Source organism: Dasypus novemcinctus, chromosome 5, assembly GCF_030445035.2.
Source record: "Dasypus novemcinctus isolate mDasNov1 chromosome 5, mDasNov1.1.hap2, whole genome shotgun sequence".
Taxonomy (NCBI): Eukaryota; Metazoa; Chordata; class Mammalia; order Cingulata; family Dasypodidae; genus Dasypus; species Dasypus novemcinctus.
Genome location: NC_080677.1, coordinates 111,958,927 through 111,978,786, shown reverse-complemented (window position 1 = coordinate 111,978,786; position 19,860 = coordinate 111,958,927). Strand labels below are relative to the sequence as shown.

General features: G+C 38.5%; 1 protein-coding gene and 1 non-coding gene across 3 annotated transcripts in view; one reads left to right on the top strand and one right to left on the bottom strand.

Moving 5' to 3' along the window:
• The first annotated feature begins 2,155 nt into the window (after nt 1–2,155).
• CHCHD3 (coiled-coil-helix-coiled-coil-helix domain containing 3) overlaps nt 2,156–19,860 on the top strand; it is a 301,175-nt gene continuing 283,470 nt past the window's right edge. The window contains exons 1-2 of one of the 2 annotated variants that reach the window (XM_058297371.2): nt 2,156–2,419; nt 11,481–11,568. In XM_058297371.2, coding sequence (XP_058153354.1) covers nt 2,339–2,419; nt 11,481–11,568 — 169 coding nt within the window. In that variant the 5' untranslated portion in view covers nt 2,156–2,338. Of the gene's footprint in view, nt 2,625–11,480; nt 11,569–19,860 lie in introns of both variants that reach the window. The other variant, XM_058297372.2, reaches the window with a different exon arrangement.
• LOC111766392 (U6 spliceosomal RNA) lies at nt 19,450–19,555 on the bottom strand. The gene has a single exon (XR_002798456.1). It is a non-coding gene; the product is annotated as a U6 spliceosomal RNA (small nuclear RNA).

Here is a 19,860-nt window from a genome sequence, read left to right as displayed (position 1 = left end):
TCTCTCCAAGCTCCTGGCAACTTCAATTTTGTTTTCCATATATTTGCCTAATTTAGACATTTCATGTTAGTATGTGATCTTTGCATCTGACTTACTTCACCTAGCATAATGCTTTTGCGATTCATTCACATTATAGACTATGCTACTACTTCATTCCTTTTTATTGCTTATAATATTCCATTGTGTGGATATACCAAATTTTGTATATCCAGTCATCATTTAATGGACATTTGAGTTTTTTAAAAAAGGTTTATTTATTTATTTCTCTCTCTCCCTCTTTGCTTTGTGTTTGCTGTCTGCTCTCTGTCTTTTTGTTGTGCACTTGTCAAGCAGTTGAGTGCTCACCTACCACATGGGAGGTCCCAGGTTCAGTTCTGGTGCCTCCTAAAGAAGATGCACAAACAACAAGGAGACAATGAGCAGACAGAAAACAAAAACAAACAAGCAGGGAGCAGATGTGGCTTAAGCAGTTCAGATCCTGGGTTTGGTTCCTGGTGCCTCCTAAAGAAAAACAAACAAGCAAACAATTCTAATAGTTTTTAAAGTGGATTTCTTGGATTTTCTATATGCAAGATCATGTCATCTGTGAATAGGGACAGGTTGATGCCTTTTATTCTTCTTACAGTTTCTTCTTCTACCTATCTAAGAGTATGCCATCAGGTCTCATTGTTCTGACTCAGTATCATAGCTTCTTTCATTGCTATCTTTTTGTATGCTATGAATTTTTTAGGTTAAATTTGAGAAAGCAATACAGACATAGAGAAAAGGGAGGAAGAGAGAGAGAATGTCTGCAATGTATTGGGACAATAAGTGAGTGTATTTGTGGAGGGGAGGTCCCAAAGAAATGAAAGACATAATTCCTGCAATTTTAGTTCCCTGTAGAAGAAAAGTTTAAACATATTAAACAACTTAACAAGTACAAAGTAACATGTAGTCTTAAAACTGCAAAATAATGCAGTATAACTGGGATGCACATATTTTGAAAAAAACCAAAATAATGATAGGTAATCAGTTCAATGCTAGGTAGGCTACTATGCACTGGGGATTCAGAGAGGAAAAAGACAGTCTCTGCCCTCAAGATTCTTATGGAGCTTAAAATGTAACTACATTGTTGTAGACACCTTTGGCACAAGAGGATGACATGCTGTATGGTGACTCACTGCTTTTAATGCTGGGACTACCTGCACATAGTACCATCATTAGCCTAGTGTCTAAAGACAATACACCTATCCCTTTAAGACTAAGATCATATGCCTAAATGTACATGTTTAGTACGAAATAATTTTTAAAAATGGGTGATGTGGATAACCCAAAAATTATTTACTGGTTTGGTAGAGGTGAAATACTCAATTATCAAGTTCCAAAATAGATTGTCTCAATTTTGTCTATTGTAGTTTTAATTAGGTCTCTAATATATGCCATTTTTGGTAATCACTTTATTTTTCTCTGCCTAATTATATTCAGCCTATATAATTGAAGTGGAAGGAGACACAACTAAGAGAAACTAAGAGAAACAATTGCTCTATATGCTTAGTGCAAACAATTTTCTATATTTTCTCAGACGCAGATATGAAAACCATAGTATTTTAAATTTTACTTTACAAAAAGTACAAAAGGTCATAGTTCATGAGATTAAGACCATAGGCGAAATATAGTTGTTTCTTTTTATTTATTTTTTAATAGCTAGGACTAAAATAAATATATGCTAAACTTTGCTTCCAGTATTTGTTTACAGGAATCTACGAATGGCTACACAGAATACATCCTCTTCATTAAAATAAGATTTCTTTTAGGATACAGATTGTATCATTTAACTCACTAGCCAAAGTTTCCAGAGTAACGTCGACAACACAGCACGCCCTCAAACCATGCTTGTAATGAATTTCATTTAAAGTTGCCTCGTTAGAGACTTTTCGGGCCTTCAAGACTACGATTCCAGGATGCCATGCTCCTTTAGCGTCCTCCGGACTAAGGCGAGGAACTCCCATAATCCATCGCAGCAGATGGAAACTACAATTCCCGCCACACTCAAGGGCTCCGGAAATTTGTTAAACCTACTTGTTGCCATAGCATCCGGGTCCTGACCAACCAACCCGGGCGCCCGCGCCGAGTAGAGGCGGGCCGTTGGTAGCTTCGACCAACCGCAGGCATTTTTGTTCCGGAGCGTGACCGGAGGAGGCGGGAACTTGGGGCCGGCGCCTTCTCCTTGCATCTTGGGGTCGTGGCCTTGCTCCCGTTGTGCAAGGAAAGGCTTCGGACCCCTTCATGCGTGTGCGCGCGCGTGGGGCGTGAAGTGCTCGTGGGTCCGCTTCAGATCGCGAGAGCAGAAGCGGGAGCCATGGGCGGTGCAGGCAGCACCCGCCGGGTCACCTTCGAGGCGGACGAGAATGAGAACATCACCGTGGTGAAGGGCATCCGGGTGAGTGAGAGTGGGAGGGGGAGGGCCAGCCCTCGGACTCAAGACTCCCAACTCGCGACCTTCGCTGGTCCTGTTCAGCTTGGTTTCCTCGTACTGGCTCCAGTGTTGCCCTGCCAGAAGTCGAGGTCTCGGGGAAGAAGCTTGGAGTTTCAAGACTTGGAACATTCATTCAGAGAATAGTTGCTGATTGTGCACCAAGTGCTAGGTACTATACTGGAGGCGGGCGAGGGGGATGCCAGGTTGAATTAGACTTCCTCCGGCTCTTAGTGTACTCTTGACCGTACGCCTTTACTAGTTGTGGGACTTTAGTTGCAACTTTGCGTTACTCCAGCCGTCAGTGACATGGGGCATATTTTACCGCTCCTGGGCTCTGGACCCAAACCCTGCTTTTCCACTAGCCCTCATCACCTCCTTGGGTGAATCCGCTTTTTAAGGAACCCGTTACTGCCCTTTCTTATTTAGTGCTCTCCGTCTGATCCAGCCGTTCAACACAGAACACAAATACACACCACACACTTTCCGGGTCTACCTCCAGTGTTCTGGCTTCTCCCTCCTTAACTTTCACTTGATAACTCCTCTTTCCCAGGCGCCTGGGTTTTGGAATAGGCCCAGTTCTTCAGGACTAGTGCCTGCCAGCATGCTTGGTTGCAGAAGAGTAGACATCGATTTGCAGTTTCTCAGACCACTAGAAGTAATCCAGGCGCTTGTAGACCCGGACACTGGAGGGAATTTTTATGCCCCTTGCATGTGCTTGATATATACACGAAAACTTAATTTTTCTCTGGGATGTCAGTACTAACTTCATTAACACACTGCTGCATCTGAATTTGGCGCCTAGCATTTTTGGAAGTATGATGCCTGACCCTGGTAAATAAAGCAATTTTGACTTCAGCAAGTTTAATAATATTTTGTATTCTTCTCTCTCTGTTGTTGCACAACCAGCATAAGTAAGTTAAATGTGTAAATTGTTTTTACCACTTGTTACTAGGAAATAAAACCAGGGTGCATATTTTAAAGTGTTTAAAACCTCTTTCTTTGGGTACTCTTATTTTGAAAAGGATTTATTAAAGTTTTCTTTATAGAAACTCAGGCTGTGAAACTCAATTTTTGGTCTGTGACTAGCATTCCTTTATATTACATTAATGATAGTATCAAATTTTCTAATAAAATGTCTGAGCTTGTATTCTTTGCATTATTGTGGTTAATTGGTATCCTTGGGGTAAAATAAAACATTTCTGTCAACCCTTAGTTTTATGCAGAGGTTATTTAATCTTGCCTTTAGGTCTTGGGTGTTCCACACCAGAAGGTGCAAAGAATTAAAAGTAAGAAAAGGCAAAATAAGTTTTTAACATTGGTTAGAAAAATCTGTAAATCTGTTCTCATGCTGAAGTACAAACACCATGATGACAGCAAACAAAATTGAAAGAATTTGGCCACAGTACAGACTTTCATATCAAATAGTAGATAAGGTTAAATAGTATAAATATGACAATAAGGATAGGTACTAGATTAAAATGTAAAATTATTAAAAAACTTTTTTTTTTTAAAGCAGTTCTGTCCTTTGGCCACCCATTTGACAGAAGCATTTATTTTTATCCTTTCTCTTAAATAGTGCATTTTATGTATATTGGTACAATTCAGGCACAGGCCTTGTTCATTTTGGCTACTATGATTTTTTTCAGAGCACACCCTTGCCTAAAATGGACTTAACTCTATTTGCTGCTGCCTCAGATCCCTCTTCAAGGATAATTTGCAGTCCTTTTTTTTTTTTTAAAGATTTTATTTATTTTTTATTTCTCTCTCCTTCCCTACCCCCCCTCCCCATTGTCTGCTCTCTGTGCCCATTTGCTGTGTGTTCTTCTGTGTCTGCTTGCATTCTTGTCAGTGGCACTGGGAATCTGTGTCTCTTTTTGTTGCGTTATCCTGCTGTGTCAGCTCTCTGTGGTGTGGCGTGACTCCCAGGCAGGCTGCGCTTTTATTGTGCAAGGAGGCTCTCCTTCTGGGGTGCACTCCTTGTGTGTGGGGCTTCCCTATGTGGGGGACACCCCTGCGTGGCACAGCACTCCTTGCGCACATCAGCACTGTGTGTGGGCCAGCTGACCACATGGGTCAGGAGGCCATGGGTTTGAACCCTGAACCTCCCATGTGGTAGGTGGACACTATCAGTTGAGCCAAATCTGCTTCCCACTTTGTAGTCTTTTTGATCCTCAGTTTTCTCATCTGTAAAATATGGGTCTTGAATATACCTCTTGAGAGCTCTGATCTTTTCCACTTCTGAAATTCTGTGAGTCTAGTTGGACTGTAAGTTTTTTGTAGTCATGCTCTGCCCATTGTAGTTTCCCCCCAAAATGGCATGCTGTTGAATTTTTTTTTCAGGAAGTACCTGGGATTGAACCCAGGACCTTGTACATGGGAAGCAGGCGCTCAACCACAGAGCTACATCCACTCCCTCATGAAAGCTGTTTTTTTTGTTTTTAGAAGGTACCAGGGATCAAACCTGGGACCTGGTACATAGGAAACAGGAGCTCAACCACTTGAGCTTCCTCTGCTCCTGGCTGTTGAATTTTTGAATACTTGGGGGTGGGATGTGATTCTGATTTCTTTGAAGTCAGGGTAAAAAGAGCATCATGAACTTGGAGTTAAAGAGACCTCACTTTAAATCTCAGGCATTTACTAGCCTTGTGACCTTGGCCATGTCACTTCTCTGATCTTATTTCCTAATCCATAAAGAGTCATATCATTATTTATTTTGATAGATTGTGGTAGGAAGATGAGGTAAGGTATTTAAAGCATATGGTACATTGTAGATTTTCAATAAAAAGTAGATATTATTATAAGGTTCCTTCTATATCCTAAAGTTCTGAGATTCTTTGGAAGTGCTGTGTAGTGTAGTGAAAAGGGCATGTGCTTTGGAACCAGGCACACCTAAGTTTGGATACTAGTTCTGCCTCTAGTTGAGTGGCCCTGGTCAAGTCATTATTGATTGTGCTTCTTTATCCAGTAAATCTGAATAGTGCAGCCTCCTTGTGAGAATTAGATTTCATGTATGTAACCATGAGTTTCTAGCTACAGAGCTACTTACTGGTAGCATGATAGCTAGTACTTTGACCGTGTTTAACACTTACAAGTAGTTGCTGTTATTAGAGCTTTTTAAGGGAATGAGTACATAAAGTTATATGAACTTAAAATAACTGAATATAAGTAAGAGCATGTTGTGCCCCCATGAAGGCTGCCCAGAGGCATCCTCAGTGCAGTGTAAACTGGGAAATGGAAGGCCTTGGGCCTGCCACAGACTACTTGTGATTTTCGGCTAGGTCTTTTGTAAATATTTTTCAGCTCATCTTTATACTTTTTTTCCACTCAAACCAGGTATTTTTTTTTTTTTAAACTTCTGATGCATGAGGATGCATAAGAAATTGCCATTCTCAGTATTGTGTAACTCACGTGGTTTAAAATATGGTGCTAATGAGGCCCAAACTTCAGTTTTGAACTGCAAATGGGTTAAACTTGGCTGAGAAAAATGTTACAACTTTGTCCAGTTGTCTAACATTTATGACATTGGTCAAAAGAAATGAGTTTATCAAAGATTCAACAGAGTAAGTCACTGCTGTAAAATAAGTTCTGTGTTCTGTTCTTATGAGGAGATTTTCATCATTTATTTTCATATATGAAGGATCGATTAGTGAGCAATACAAGGCTTTCAGAAAGTAGGCTGAGTTTATTAATAGGTCATGTGTTTTCTGATTTTTCTTGTTGGGATCCTTAATAGCTGGCACTATAGGAAGTACTTAAGATTTTAAGTTAAAAGTTCTTCTTACCTTCCAGGTGTTATTTGCATGGAATCTACAGGGCTTTGTTTTTTTGTTTTTTGTTTTTTCCATTTACAGGGCTTTGTTTTTTTGTTTTTTGTTTTTTCCATTTATCCTTAGGAATTGATGGCTCACCCCCTCCCTTTTCCATATAATAATCTGTATTCAAACTTAGAATCTAATGCAGTTTGTATAGGTTGGATGAAAGGTCAGCCCATATAAATTCCTAGTGATAGAATTACCAAGCATTTTTAATACTCTTATTACATAGTGCTTAATGGGATTTTTGTGAGCGCCTGCTTGGAAAGTATGCTTACCATGCAGTCGTTCACACGTTTATCTGAAACATCAAAGCTGTGTGAATGAGCTCTTGAGGAGCAAATGTCAACTTCACTGAATATCATTTTCAGAGTTATATTTGTCATGCATTCTAGGAATTAACTAATCTTTGCATCTGACCTTGAAGTTGCAAGCTGAAATTCATAGGAGCCAGTTATCATACTTAATATGAAACACAATAAATCTTTGAGAAGTATTAGCAGTTAAGAGCCCTTAAATGAAGAAATTACTTAATGTGGGCTGTTGAGGATTCTGGAGGAGAGTATCTTAGCAGAGACTACAAGTCCAATTGGTCATTGGGAGTGAGAAATGTTGTAAAGGTAATTCATTTAACTAGTAGATGATTGATCCTTTTCAACATGAGATTTCATGATTCTCTTGGGTGGAATACTATCTTAAGTTTTCTAGAATTATTTAAAGACAGTAGAATTTCTTGATCGCCACTGATGACCAAGTGACAAGGTACAACATGTGCTTAGAATGAATTTATATTGTGTGTACAGGGTATTTCTCACACCCCATCCCTTCCCCAGCTTTTAAATATTTGGGGGTAAGTAAATTCTCTCAAATGATAATAGTAGTTTTGGGAGCTTGTATCTTAAAATGGTAGTTGAAAAGCAAACTAGTACTCAGAGAAAATGACCTGTGCTATATGGAAGGAAGAAGAAGAGAGAAAAATGGGTCTGGGTCCTTTAATCAGTTTGATAAGACACATCTGGAAAAAGATGAAAATCTATTGGTGGAGGGGAGAAGGATTCTGGTTTCTTTCTGTCTGGTGTGGTTCCTAATTTTATTTCTTAGAGAAGGGCATCTTAAAAGGATGCCTGCCTTTTACTCTGTTCCTTGGAAGCAGAAATACTTTAATCTTTGTTCACCTCACCCAGTCTTCTGTTTCTGAGAAATTTTGGATTCTGCATTAGTGGGTTGTACATTTGTGCTAAATTTTGGATAAAACCAACCAAAACGGGTGGAAAGAGATGAGTCGAAAGAATACAGAAGATGATTTACATCCTTTTCTCTTTTCTGGAGTGTTTGTTCACGTGATGAGTCATATAAGCCAAAACTTGGGAAGCCTTTATTTACTTCTATTTGTCTTTGGGAGCATTAGAGAACATGTGGATAATCAAGATCAGTGAACTGGATTCCGCTCGGTTAACAGGCTTGCTTCACTTGATTCCCTCAGATCAGAGCACTATTTCTTCTTTTTGTTCATAGATCACCAGAATCTGTGAACTATGACTCTGTCCAGGAAAATGCATATAAGCAGACACTTTTATATACAGTTGGGGAAGTGTCCTTTGACTCTTCCCCCCCCACCCAAAGATTCATTTATCTACCTCCTTTCCCCCCCGCCTTTGCCTGCTCTTTGTGTCCATTTGCTGTACGTTTTTCTTTGTCTGCTTGTATTCTCATTAGGTGGTCCCGGGAACCAATCCTGGGACCTTCTGGAGTGGGAGAGAGGTGATCCTTCTCTTGCACCACCTCAGCTCCCTGATCTCTGCTTTATTGTGTCTCTCATTGTCTTTCCTCCTTGTGTCTCCTTGTTGCATCATCTTGTAGCATCAGCTTGCTGTGCCTACCTGTTGTGCCAGTTTGCTTTCTTGCTCGTCTTCTCCAAGAGGCACTGGGAACCGAACCTGGGACCTCCCATGTGGTAGGTGGGAGCTCAATCATTTGATTGGAAGGGAATCCACTTCCCTGCTAGCTATTTTTTTTTAATCCGCCTTCCCTTGTGGCTTTTTGCGTGCTGTCTGCTCTCTGTGTCCATTCGCTGTGTGTTCTTCTGTGTCTGTATTTATTTTATTTCCCTTCCCCCCTTGGAGCTTGCTTGCTGTCTGCTCTCTGTGTCCATTTGCTGTGCTCTCTTCTGTGTTTTTGCTTGTCTCCCTTTTTTTGTTGTGTCACCTTGCTGTATTGGCTCTTCGTGGCGCTTGCGGGCTGGGCGGTGCTCTGTGGCCTTCTTTTTGCCTTCACAAGGAGGCCCCGGGACGCGAACCCAGGGCCTCCCATATGGTAGACAGGAGCCCAACTAGTTGAGCCACAGCTGCTTCCCTCCTGTTAGCTATTTTAAATCTGAAATGTCTTTTGAATGTGTTCTCCCCTGGATTACCATAAGAGCATTTTTTTTTTTTTGAGGGCAAGACTGGGGATTGAACCCAGGACATTGTATATGGGAACCTGATGCTCAACCACTGGGACACATCGGCTCCCCTGAGTTGGTTTTTTCATTTGTTTGCTTGTGGTTTTTTTTTTGGTTTTAGGAGTCACCAGGAACCAAATCTGGGAAGCAGGTACTCAACCACTTGAGCCACATATACTCCCCCATAATAGCCTTTTTTCCCCTTACTAGTATTTTTTAAAAAATTATTTTATATTTTTGTTTTTCTTAATAGTATTTTTGGAAACAACTTTATTGAAGTGTAGTTTACATTCTGTAAAATTCACCCATTTTAAATATGACCATTTAAATGGTCAAATGACTATTGAAAATTGCTTTTTAATAAATTTATCAAGTTGTGAAGCCATCACCATTCTGAAGTTTTTACATTTCTATCACCCCTCATGGCCATTTATAGTTAATTCCATTCCGCCCTAACCCTGGGCAACCACTTATCTACTTACTGTTTCTATAGAGTTGCCTTTTCTGAGCATTTCATGTAGATATACTCAAACAATTTGTGGCCTCTTCTTTCACTTAGCCATGTCGTAGCATGTAGCAGAATTTCATTCCTTTTTATTGCTGAATTGCCCATTGTATGACATGTGACTTTTTTTTTTAACCTTTTAGCAGTTAATGGACATTTGTTTCCTGTTTTTGGCTATTGTGAATAAAGCTGCTGTGAACATAAGTTTTTGTGTGGACTTGTGTGAAATAGCTTCTTAATTGGTCCTTTGATCTCCTTGGGGGGGAGGGGGCAGTCCTCCTGCTTTTGTTCTTGTCCCTCCTGTCTGTTTTGTACACTGAAGCTAGAATGATCTTTTTTTTTTAGTTTTTTGAAGATTTATTTTATCTCTTCCCACCCTCTTGTTTGCACTTGTTGTGTCTGTTCGTTTTCTTTGTTTCTTTAGGAGGCACTGGGAACTGAACCTGGGACCTCCTGATGTGGGAGGGAGGCACCTAATCACTTATGCCACCTCCATCCCCTGCTTTGTTATGTGTCTCATTATGTTTTCCCTCTTGTGTCTCTTGTGTCATCTTACCACATTAGCTCGCCATCCTTTTCGTCCTCTTTAGGAGTTACTGGGACCTTCTGCTCCCTGCTTTGTTGTGTCTCTCATCATGTTTTTCTTCTTGTGTCTCTTGTTGCACCATCTTTGTCATCTTGTTGTATCAGCTTGCTGTGCCTGCCTGTTGCGCCAGCTTGTTGTCTTCTTTAGGAAGCACTGGGAACCGAACCAGGGACTTCCCATGTGGTAGGTAGGAGCCCAATTGCTTGAGTCACACTTGCTTCCCAACGTGATCTTTTTAAAGTCTGATCATGTCGTGACTTGCTTAAAATCCTTCAGTAGTGTTCAGTTGTCCTTACAATCAAGTTCAAACTCTTAACTTGAAGGGTTTACTAAGAGTCTTTAAAATCTGAAATCTTGATTCTATCTCCACATTCTCTGACTATACCCCCTCCCCATCTTTGTGCATCAGATATTTTTTTATTCATTCATTCGTATTCATTCATTTAACCAGATTTATTGACCCTCTAGGAGCAGTGGTCCTTAACCTTTTTTGTTCCACGGACCCCTTTGCCATTGGGTGAAAACCACGAACCCCATACTAAGTCCATACTATACTGTGTATTATTTAATAAATAGATGACACCTGCTCCAACACGTCCCCGCAAGAATAATGTTTTTTGAATTTCACTTCAAGCTTTCAGACCCCTTGTTAAGAACCCTGCTCTAGGGATGTAGTAACAGGACAGCAGTATCCTTGCTTTCATGGAGCTTTCTTGAAAGCATAAAAAGCAGAGAGTAAACAGGAATAGATCAGATGGTGGTAAGTCTATGAATAAAAAACAAAACAGGATGATGTGTTAGTAATTGGAGAACTGATGACTCCCAAATCTCCACCCCTGAGGGCTCCCCAGAGCCTCCACTTATTGCTAACTACTTCCTTGATGTCTCCACTTGGATGTCTTCACAGTGGCAAGCCCTGTATCTCATCTATACCTGAATGTGGTTTCCTCTTTTGGAGCACTAATCCTACTCCTCTTCCCAAGTCCTTTTCTTCCTTCCCTTAATAAGTATTCCTTACCTTCTGCTCCAGCCCTTGTACTACCTCTGCCTGCCCACCTCAAAGCCTGATGAGATATCTTGCCTATTAATACTTCCTGTCCTTCCCTTAAGGGCTGGTTTACCTTAAGTAGCACTCTTCACATTATTTTTAAATTGATGTTTGTCTGTTTCTTCCACTCCACTTTAAGCAACTTGAGATGATTGAGTACCCAGAGTCTAGTCTAGTTCCCGGCACATAGTGCATAATAAATATCTGTTGAAAGAGTGATTATAGCTAGCTTTGAATAGGAGGAAGGGAGGAACATAGTTTTCCTTGGAACTAGAGTGGAGTTGCTAAGGCCAGTTATAAGGCTTAAGTTTGTAGCATCACCAGGGTAAGAAAGTTGGAGAAGTTGTATTAGCTTTAATTTTCTCAGAGACTACAATGTAGTGCACAGTGTAAAATAAAGTTATTTAAAATGAACAATTAGTGTATTAGAAGAAATAAAGGAGTAATGCTGTGGGGTGCATCTTGAAATTATATAACTTTTTACTTTCAGTTTTATAGCTACTAGATTAAGCCTCATTTCTTTAGGCCATTCATTATACATATTGACATGGATGATTAAATTACTTGGATATTAATGTACAGGTTTTCTTTCTTGTTCTTTTATAATTGATTTTATTTTGATATGCTTTTTCAGCTTTCAGAAAATGTGATTGATCGAATGAAGGAGTCCTCTCCATCTGGTTCGAAGCCTCAGCGATATTCTAGTGGTTATGGTGCCTCAGGTATTTCAGAATTTTAATTTTAGGATTTTAATGGAAAAGTGATAAGTAGTGGAAGTTCACTCTATAATCAAGTTCCTTTGCATTTCTGCCTTTTGTTACTTAGATGTTGGGGCTTTTTACAGGGAATGATTGAAATCAGTACCAGTGCTTCTTTTAAAATGCTTTGCTAGAATGAATCAACTCTCAAACGGTCTCAGGAAATTTTGTTTTCTCATCTAGATCATGAATCCTCTGTCAGACTTTGGAAGATTATATCTTTTTGCATAAAAATGGATTGCCTATGGGGATGTTAGAGATTAATAAAAAACTTTGAATTTGGGAAATATTGGTATACTGTTTCCAATTGTGAAATATCTCAAATGATTTTATTTTGTAATGGATTTCTTCTAAGTTTATAAAAGGTTTATTTCTCCATAGTGGATCTTAATTATTGATGACAATAAGGTATTGAATGAAATTCTTTAGAGAATTCTTAAGCGTAATTTTTTCTATAGATCCTGCTGGATAAGGGATAAGAGAATTAGTAAGTATTTTTATACCTTCTCTCTCCTCTGCCCCATCCATCTATTCATCCTAAACAAATATTTGAGTACCTGCTATGTACATGGCACTGTTCTTGATCCTGCTCAATTTGATGGATGAACATGCTATTTATTGTTGAAATGGTAATGAGAAAATAATTGGAGTGATTATTTCTTGGACTAAGTGAGATATTTCTGTATTTATTAGAAAGGGGTATTGTAAGGTAAATCTGGCTACAGCCTTTGAAATATACTGAGAAAGACAAGGTACTGCCCAAATACCATTTATTTACTTGGGGCAGTGTGACCCCCTTACTAATCATTAAGTAAACATAAATTGAGCTTTGGATTTGTTCAGAGCAGAGGGTACCCCGATGAGTAAGAAAGAGTTTTTGTGCTTTTGAAGCTTCTTGTTTGGTAGGAGAGGTAAGTATTCACAGTTAATTAACATTAGATAGAAAGTGACCACTCCCTTCTTCTTGGAAGTGCTTTCTTTGCTTTCTGGGTCACAGTCCCAGTTTTCTTCTAACCTTACTTAGAACCCTATCTCCTTTGCTTATTCTCACTAATTGTATGACTTTTAAACAATTATCTAGGTGCCTGTGATTTCCAAAATTATATGTCTAGCCCTGATCTGTCCCTGAAACTCCATTGTTCAATGGACAGCTGCCTGCTTCAACTCTCCACTAAGAGATCTCCAACTTAACATATACCAAACAAAACATTTTCTTTTCCCAGACCTGTTTCTCCTATCCATCTTTCCCAGTAAATGGCATAGGTAGTCAAGCCAAACATCAGGGATTCAGCCTTGTTTCCTCCAAACCCTACTGTCCCCTACACATCAGGCCATCAGCTAGTCTTGTCAACTCCATCTTTAAACATTACTGAATTTTTTCCTTTTGGCTCCGTCTCCACTGGCACAGCTCCAATCCAGGTCACTATCATCTCTTACCTCACCTTCTTCAGAAGCCTCTTAACTGGTATCCTACTTTCATTCTTGTTTCCCTCTGCAAACAGGCCTCAGCAATCTTTTCAAAAGGGTAAATCAGTTCATGTCATGTCCAAGTGTTTGTGCTCCGTGGTACAGAAAATATAATCTGAACTGCATCCCTTGGCCTCTGAGCCACAACATCACTGGTCCCTGTCTACCTTTGTAACATCCTCTCATCCTCTAATCATCTCTTACCACCCTCTCTTTCACTTACCCCATTCTGATTATCTCCACTCGAAGATAGTGCTGTAAGAATATCTATCAGATGATAAGCTCTAGGGACCTTGTCCCTTGCCTGTTTATTCACAGCTGAATTCCTAGCCCTAGAATAGTACTTGGTTCTTAGTAGTGCTTAGTAAGTGCTTGTTTAATTAATTAAGGTCAAATCCCAGTACCCATTTTAAAAGCAGTTTTTAAAAATATGTTTTTATTACAGAAGTTGTGCACTTCCAAACCAGTCATGCACATCTGTGGAATTCCCATACCCCTTCAATTACATACACACTGTTGTGAAACATTTGTTACAGATTATGAGATAATATCAGATTAATACCACTAACTGTGGCCCATAGTGTACATTTGTCATATTTTTCCATACCTCTCTGTTATTAATACAGTACATCTTTCGCATTTGGTGCAAGAATATAGCATTGCTGTTAACTATAGTGCATAGATTACATTAATTATATTTTTCCCATGCATCTCCATATTCCCACCACCCTTCAATAGTGACATATATCCATTCTAGTTCACAGAAGGACTTTCTTGGATTTGTACTATAACCACAGTTCTCATCCACCTCAAGGTTCATAGTATTATTCAGTCCCTAGATTATTCTCTAGCTTTCTTTCAATTGACATGCACCTCCCTAGATACCCTTTTCAGCCATAATCCCATTTATAGACCAGCTGTGTTCTACTCACTATTTTTTTTAATTCCCCCCCTTACCCCCCCCTGTTGTCTGCTCTCTGTGTCCATTCACTGTGTGTTCTTCTGTGACCACTTCTATCCTTATCAGTGGTACCGGGAATCTGTGTTTCTTTTTGTTGCATCATCTTGTTGTGTCAGCTCTTTGTGTGTGTGGTGCCATTCTTGGGCAGGCTACACTTTCTTTCGCACTCTGCGGCTCTCCTGATGGGATGCACTCCTTCCGCGTGGGGCTCCCCCATGTGGGGGACACCCCTGCGTGGCACGGCACTCCTTGCGTGCATCAGCACTGCACATGGGCCAGCTCCACACGGGTCAAGGGGGCCTGGGGTTTGAACCGCGGACCTCCCATGTCATAGGTGGATGCCCTATCCATTGGGCCAAGTCCGCTTCCTCTACTCACTATTAATGTGTTACCATCAACTCTACCCATTTCCACACTTTGTTTACAGTCACGTTAATTAAAACTTCTACATATATTAAGCATCAGTAGTTCTTCTCAACTCTCCCTTTGTCTCCTAATTAGCTATACTCTAGATTTTAACTCCATGTGTTTATTCTTCGTATTTATTAATAGTTCATATTATTGAGACCAAGCGATATTTGTCCTTTTGTGTTTGGCTTATTTCACTCAGCATAATGTCTTCAAGATTATCCATGTTATCATGTGTGTCCCAATTTCATTTCCTCTTACAGCAGTACAGTATTACATCATATGTATATACCACATTTGTTTATTCATGCATTGGTTGATGGACACTTGGGCTCTTTCCATCTTTCGGCAATTGTGAATAACGCTGCTGTGAATATTGGTGTCCAAATGTCTGTTCACATCACAGTTTTCAGTTCTTCTGGATACATTCCTAGTAGAGGAATTGCTGGATCATATGGCAGTTCTATATTTAGCTTCCTGAGGCCCGCCAAACTATCTTCCACAGAGGCTACATCTCTTTATAATCCTTCTAGCAGTGAAGGAGTGTTCCTGTTTCTCGACATCCTCTCCCAGCATTTAGTGTTTTCTGTTTTTTAAATAATGGTCATTCTATGCTGTGTGAGATGATATCTCATTGTCATTTTGATTTGTGTTTCCTTAATAGTGATAGTGAACATTTTTTCATGTGCTTTTTGGCCATTTGTATTTCTTCTTTGGAGAAATGTCTATTTAAATCTTTAGCCCATTTTTTAGTAGGATTGCTTGTTCTTTTATTGTTGAGTTGTATGATCTCTTTATATAGAATGGAAATCAAACCCTTATTGGATATGTGGTTTCCAAATATTTCCTCCCATTGAATGGACTGCCTTTTCACCTTCTTGACAAAGTCCTTTGAATCACAAAAGTGTTTAAGTTTGAGGAGGTCCCATTTGTCCATGTTTTCTTTTTGTTGCTAGTGCTTTGGACGTAAGGTTTAAGAATGCATCACCTATCTCCAGGTTTTGAAGAGATTTTCCTACATTTTATTCTAAGATTTTATGGTTCTAGCTTTTATATTTAGGTCTTCGATCCATTTTGAATTAATTTTTAAGTTGTGAGATAGGGGTCCTCTTTCTTTCTTTGGCTGTGGATATCCAGTTCTCCGAGCACCTTTTATTGAATAGATTATTCAGCCCCAGCTGGGTAGGTTTGACAGGCTTGTCAGAAATCACTTGACCATAATGTGAGGTTCCATCAAGTCAGTTCCATTGTCATTGTGTCTATCTTTATGACAGTACCATGCTGTTTTTACAACTGTACCTAGGGAGTATGATTTAAAATCCCGAAGTGAGAGTCCTTCATGTTCACTTTTCCCTTTTAAGATGTTTCTGGCTATTGGGGGCTCCCTGCCCTTCCAAATTAAATTTGATAGTTGTGTTTTCCATTTGCTTAAAAAAATGCAGGTGACATTTTTATTGGAATTAAATTGAATCAATTCGAATTTAATAAGACATCTTAATGATATTTAGTTTTCCGATCCATGAGCATGGAATGCTCTTCCAATTATTTAGGTCTTTTTGAATTGCTTTTAGCAATGCATTGTAATTTTCTGAATACAGGTGCCTAATATCCTTCGTTAAGTTTATTCCTAAATGTTTGATTCTTTTTGCCACTATTATTGTATATGGATTTTTTTCCCCTTGACTTTCTCCTCAGATTGTGCATTACTAGTTTATAGAATCAATACTGATTTTTGCATATTGATCTTGTATCCTGCGACTCTACTGATATTGTTTATTAGCTTTGTTGTAGATTTTTCTGATATAGGTATAGGAGCATATAATCTGTGAATAGTGAAAGTTTCACTTCTTCTTTTTCAATTTGGATGCCTTTTATTTCTTTTTCTTGCCTGATTGCTTTAGGTATAACTTCTAGCACTATATTGATCAACAGTGGTGAGAGTGGGCATCCTTGTCTTGTTCCTGAGCTCAGTGGCAAAGCTTTCTTTTAACATTGTGTACAATGTTAGCTGTGGGTTTTTTATATATAGCCTTTATCATGCTGAGAAAGTTTCCTTCAATTTCTATCTTTTGTGGTATTTTTATCAAGAAAGGATGATGTACTTTGTCAAATGCCTTTTCTGAGTCAGTTGATAGGATCACGTGATTTTTCTTCTTTAATTTATTAATGTGGTGTATTACATTGATTGATTTTCTTGTGTTGAACCAGCCTTGTGTGCCTGATATAAAACCCACTTGATCATGATAATTCTTTTAATGTATTGTTGGATTCCATTAGTATATATTTTGTTGAGGATTTTTGCATGCATATTCATTAGGGAAATGAGTCTATAATTTTCTTTTTTTGTGGTATCTTCTTGTGGCTCCCTCTCTGGTATTTGCGTGATACTGGCCTCATAGAATGAGTTTGGTAGTGTTCTTTTTTGCTCAGGTTTTTGGAAGAGCTTGAGTAAGATTGGTATTAAATCTTCTTTGAATGCTTATTAGAACTTACCTGTGAAACCATCTGGTCCTGGGCTTTTCGTTTTGAGGAGTTTTTTGATAACTGTTTCGACTTACTTGTGATGGTTCGTTGACGTCTTCTGTTTCTTCTAAGGTCAGTGTAGGTTGGTCATATGTTCCTAGGAATTTTTCCATTTCATCTACATTGTCTTATTTTTTGGGATACAGGTGTTGATAGTATCTTCTTATGATCTCTTTTATTTCTATGGGATCAGTAGTAATGTCCCCATTTTCATTTTTTTTTGTCAGTCAAGCTGAGGATTTGTTGATTTTGTTAAACTTCTAGAAAAACCATCTTGTCGTTTTGTTATGTTTTTTTTGTTCTCAAATTCATTTATTTCTGCTCTGATTCTTTTTATTCCGTCTACGTTCTTTGGGACTAGTTTGCTCTTCTTTTTCTGGTTCTTCCAGCTGTGTAGGTAGGACATTGATTTTAGCTCCTTCTTCTTTTTTAATGTGAGCATACATTGAGGGCTATAAATATCCTTGTCAGCACTGCCTTCACTGCATCCCATAGGTTCTGATGTGTTGTGTCCTCATTTTCTTTTGTTTCGAGATATTTATTTATTTCTCTTGCAATTTCTTCTGACCCACTATTTAACAGTGTGTAGTTTAATCTCCATATATTTGTGACTTTTTCCTTTTTCCTTTTTCAGCCTCTTGTTGATTTCCAACTTTATTTCATTATGATCAGAGAAAGTGCTTTTTATTATTCGATCTTGTTGAAAATTTATTGATATCTGCTTTGTGACCCAGCATATGATCTATCCTGGAGAAAGACACATGAGCATTTGAGAAGAATATATATTCTGCTGTTTTGGGGTATAATATTCTGTATATGTCTATTAGGTTTAGTTGGTTTATCATATTATTCAAGCTCTCTGTTTCTTTATTGATCCTCTGCCCATATGTTCTATCCAATGCTGAAAGTGTATATTAAAGTCTCCACAGTTATTGTAGACACATCTGTTTCTCCATTCAGTTTTGCCAGTGTTTGCCTTGTGTAATTTGGGGCATCCTGGTTAGGTGTATATGCGTTTATGATTGTTATTTCTTCTTGTTAAATTGCTCCTTTTATTAATATGTAATGTCTTTCGTAGTTTCTAATAACAGTTTTGCTCTTAAAGTCTATTTTGTCTGATATAAGTATAGCCACTCCAGCTTTTTTTTGGTTACTGCTTGTGTGGAATATCTTTTTCTAGCCCTTCACTTTCAATCTTTTGGTATCCTTGGGTCTAAGGTGGGTCTCTTATAGAGAGTATATATAATAGATGGCTCATATTTTCTTATCCATTCTGCCATTCTGTTTCTTTCAATTGGGGAGTTTAATCCATTAAATATTGAGTGTTTTTACTGTAAAGGCAGTTCTTAATTCACCCGTTTTGACTCTTGGGTTTTTTATTTTCACTACTCTTTTTATACTTTGTTACTTTTCCTGATACAATCTTCATTTCTGGACTCTCTTCCAAGCCCCTCTCTCCTGTCTTTTCAATCAGCAACATTCCCTTTAGTATTTCCTACAAAGTCAGTCTGTTGGTTACAAACTCTCTCAGTTTCTGTTTACCTGTGAATATCCTAAACTTGCCCTCATTTTTGAAAGATAGTCTTGTCGGATATGAAATTCTTGGCTAGCAGTTTTTATCGTGCAGTATCTTAAAAATATCATACCAGCCTCTTGCCGCCATGGTTGCTGATGAGAAATTGGCATTTAATCTTATTGGGTATATGTTGTATGTTATGCATTGCTTTTCTCTTGGTGCTCTCAGAATTCTCTTTTGTCTTTTCCATTTGACATTCTGATTAGTATGTGTCTCAGAGTAGGTTTATTTGGATTTATTTAGATAGCAGTGGGTTGTGCTTCTTGGACACAATTATCTATGTCCTTCACTAGGGTTGGGAAATTTTCTACTATTATTTCTTCAAATATTCTTTCTGCCCATTTTCCTTTCTCTTCTCCTATGGGACAAGATACATATATATGCACGTCTCTTGCTGTCATTTAGGTCCCTGAGACCCTGTTCAATTTTTTCCATTCTTTTTATGTTTGTTTTTGGAGGTCATGTCTTCATGCTCACTGAGCCTTTCTTCTACCTACTCAAATCTGCTGTTATATACCTCCAATATATTTTTTATTTCATTTATTGTGCTTTTCATTCCCTTAAGATCTTCTATTTTTCTATGTATACTTTAAGATTTCTTTTTTGTGTTCACCCAGTGGCTTCTTTTTTCCTTTTATTACTTTTTCTTTTTTGAGGTACTGGAGGCTTGAGATTGAACCCGGGACCTTGTATGTCGGAAGCCAGCTCTCAACCTCTGAGTCACATTGGCTTTCCTGAGTTGGTTTTTTTGTTTTGCTTGTTGTTTATTTTTGTTTATTCAGGAGGCACCGGGAACCGAATCCAGGACCTCCCGTGTGGGAGGTGGGTGCTTGACCTCTTAAGCCACATCCGCTCCCCCAGTGTCTTCTTACTATCCTTAATCTCTTTAGCCATCTCATTGAATTTATTAAAAAATATGGAATGCTTCATGAATTTTATGTCATCTTTGCACAGGGGCCATGCTAATCTTCTCTGTATCATTATGGTTTTACTATATGTGTTCCCAAAACAAACACAAAAGTAGCTATTTTTGATCATTCTGGAATGTAAGTCTATAAATTTAATTTAGGTAACATTTATTGACTGTCTACTATGTGTGAATATTTGGCATGAAGACCTCAAAAATAGGAAAGAAAAAACAATCTCTCAAAGAGTTTCGTGTTTGGGGTAGAAGCAACCTGTAATAAGACTGTAAGAGAGGTAGAAACAATAAAAGAAACCCAGAAGAAATTGAACCGAAGTATATCAATTAATTTGGCTTAAATATAACTTGATATGGATTTTTTGAAATTAGAATTTTTTTGTAAAATATGGTTTATCT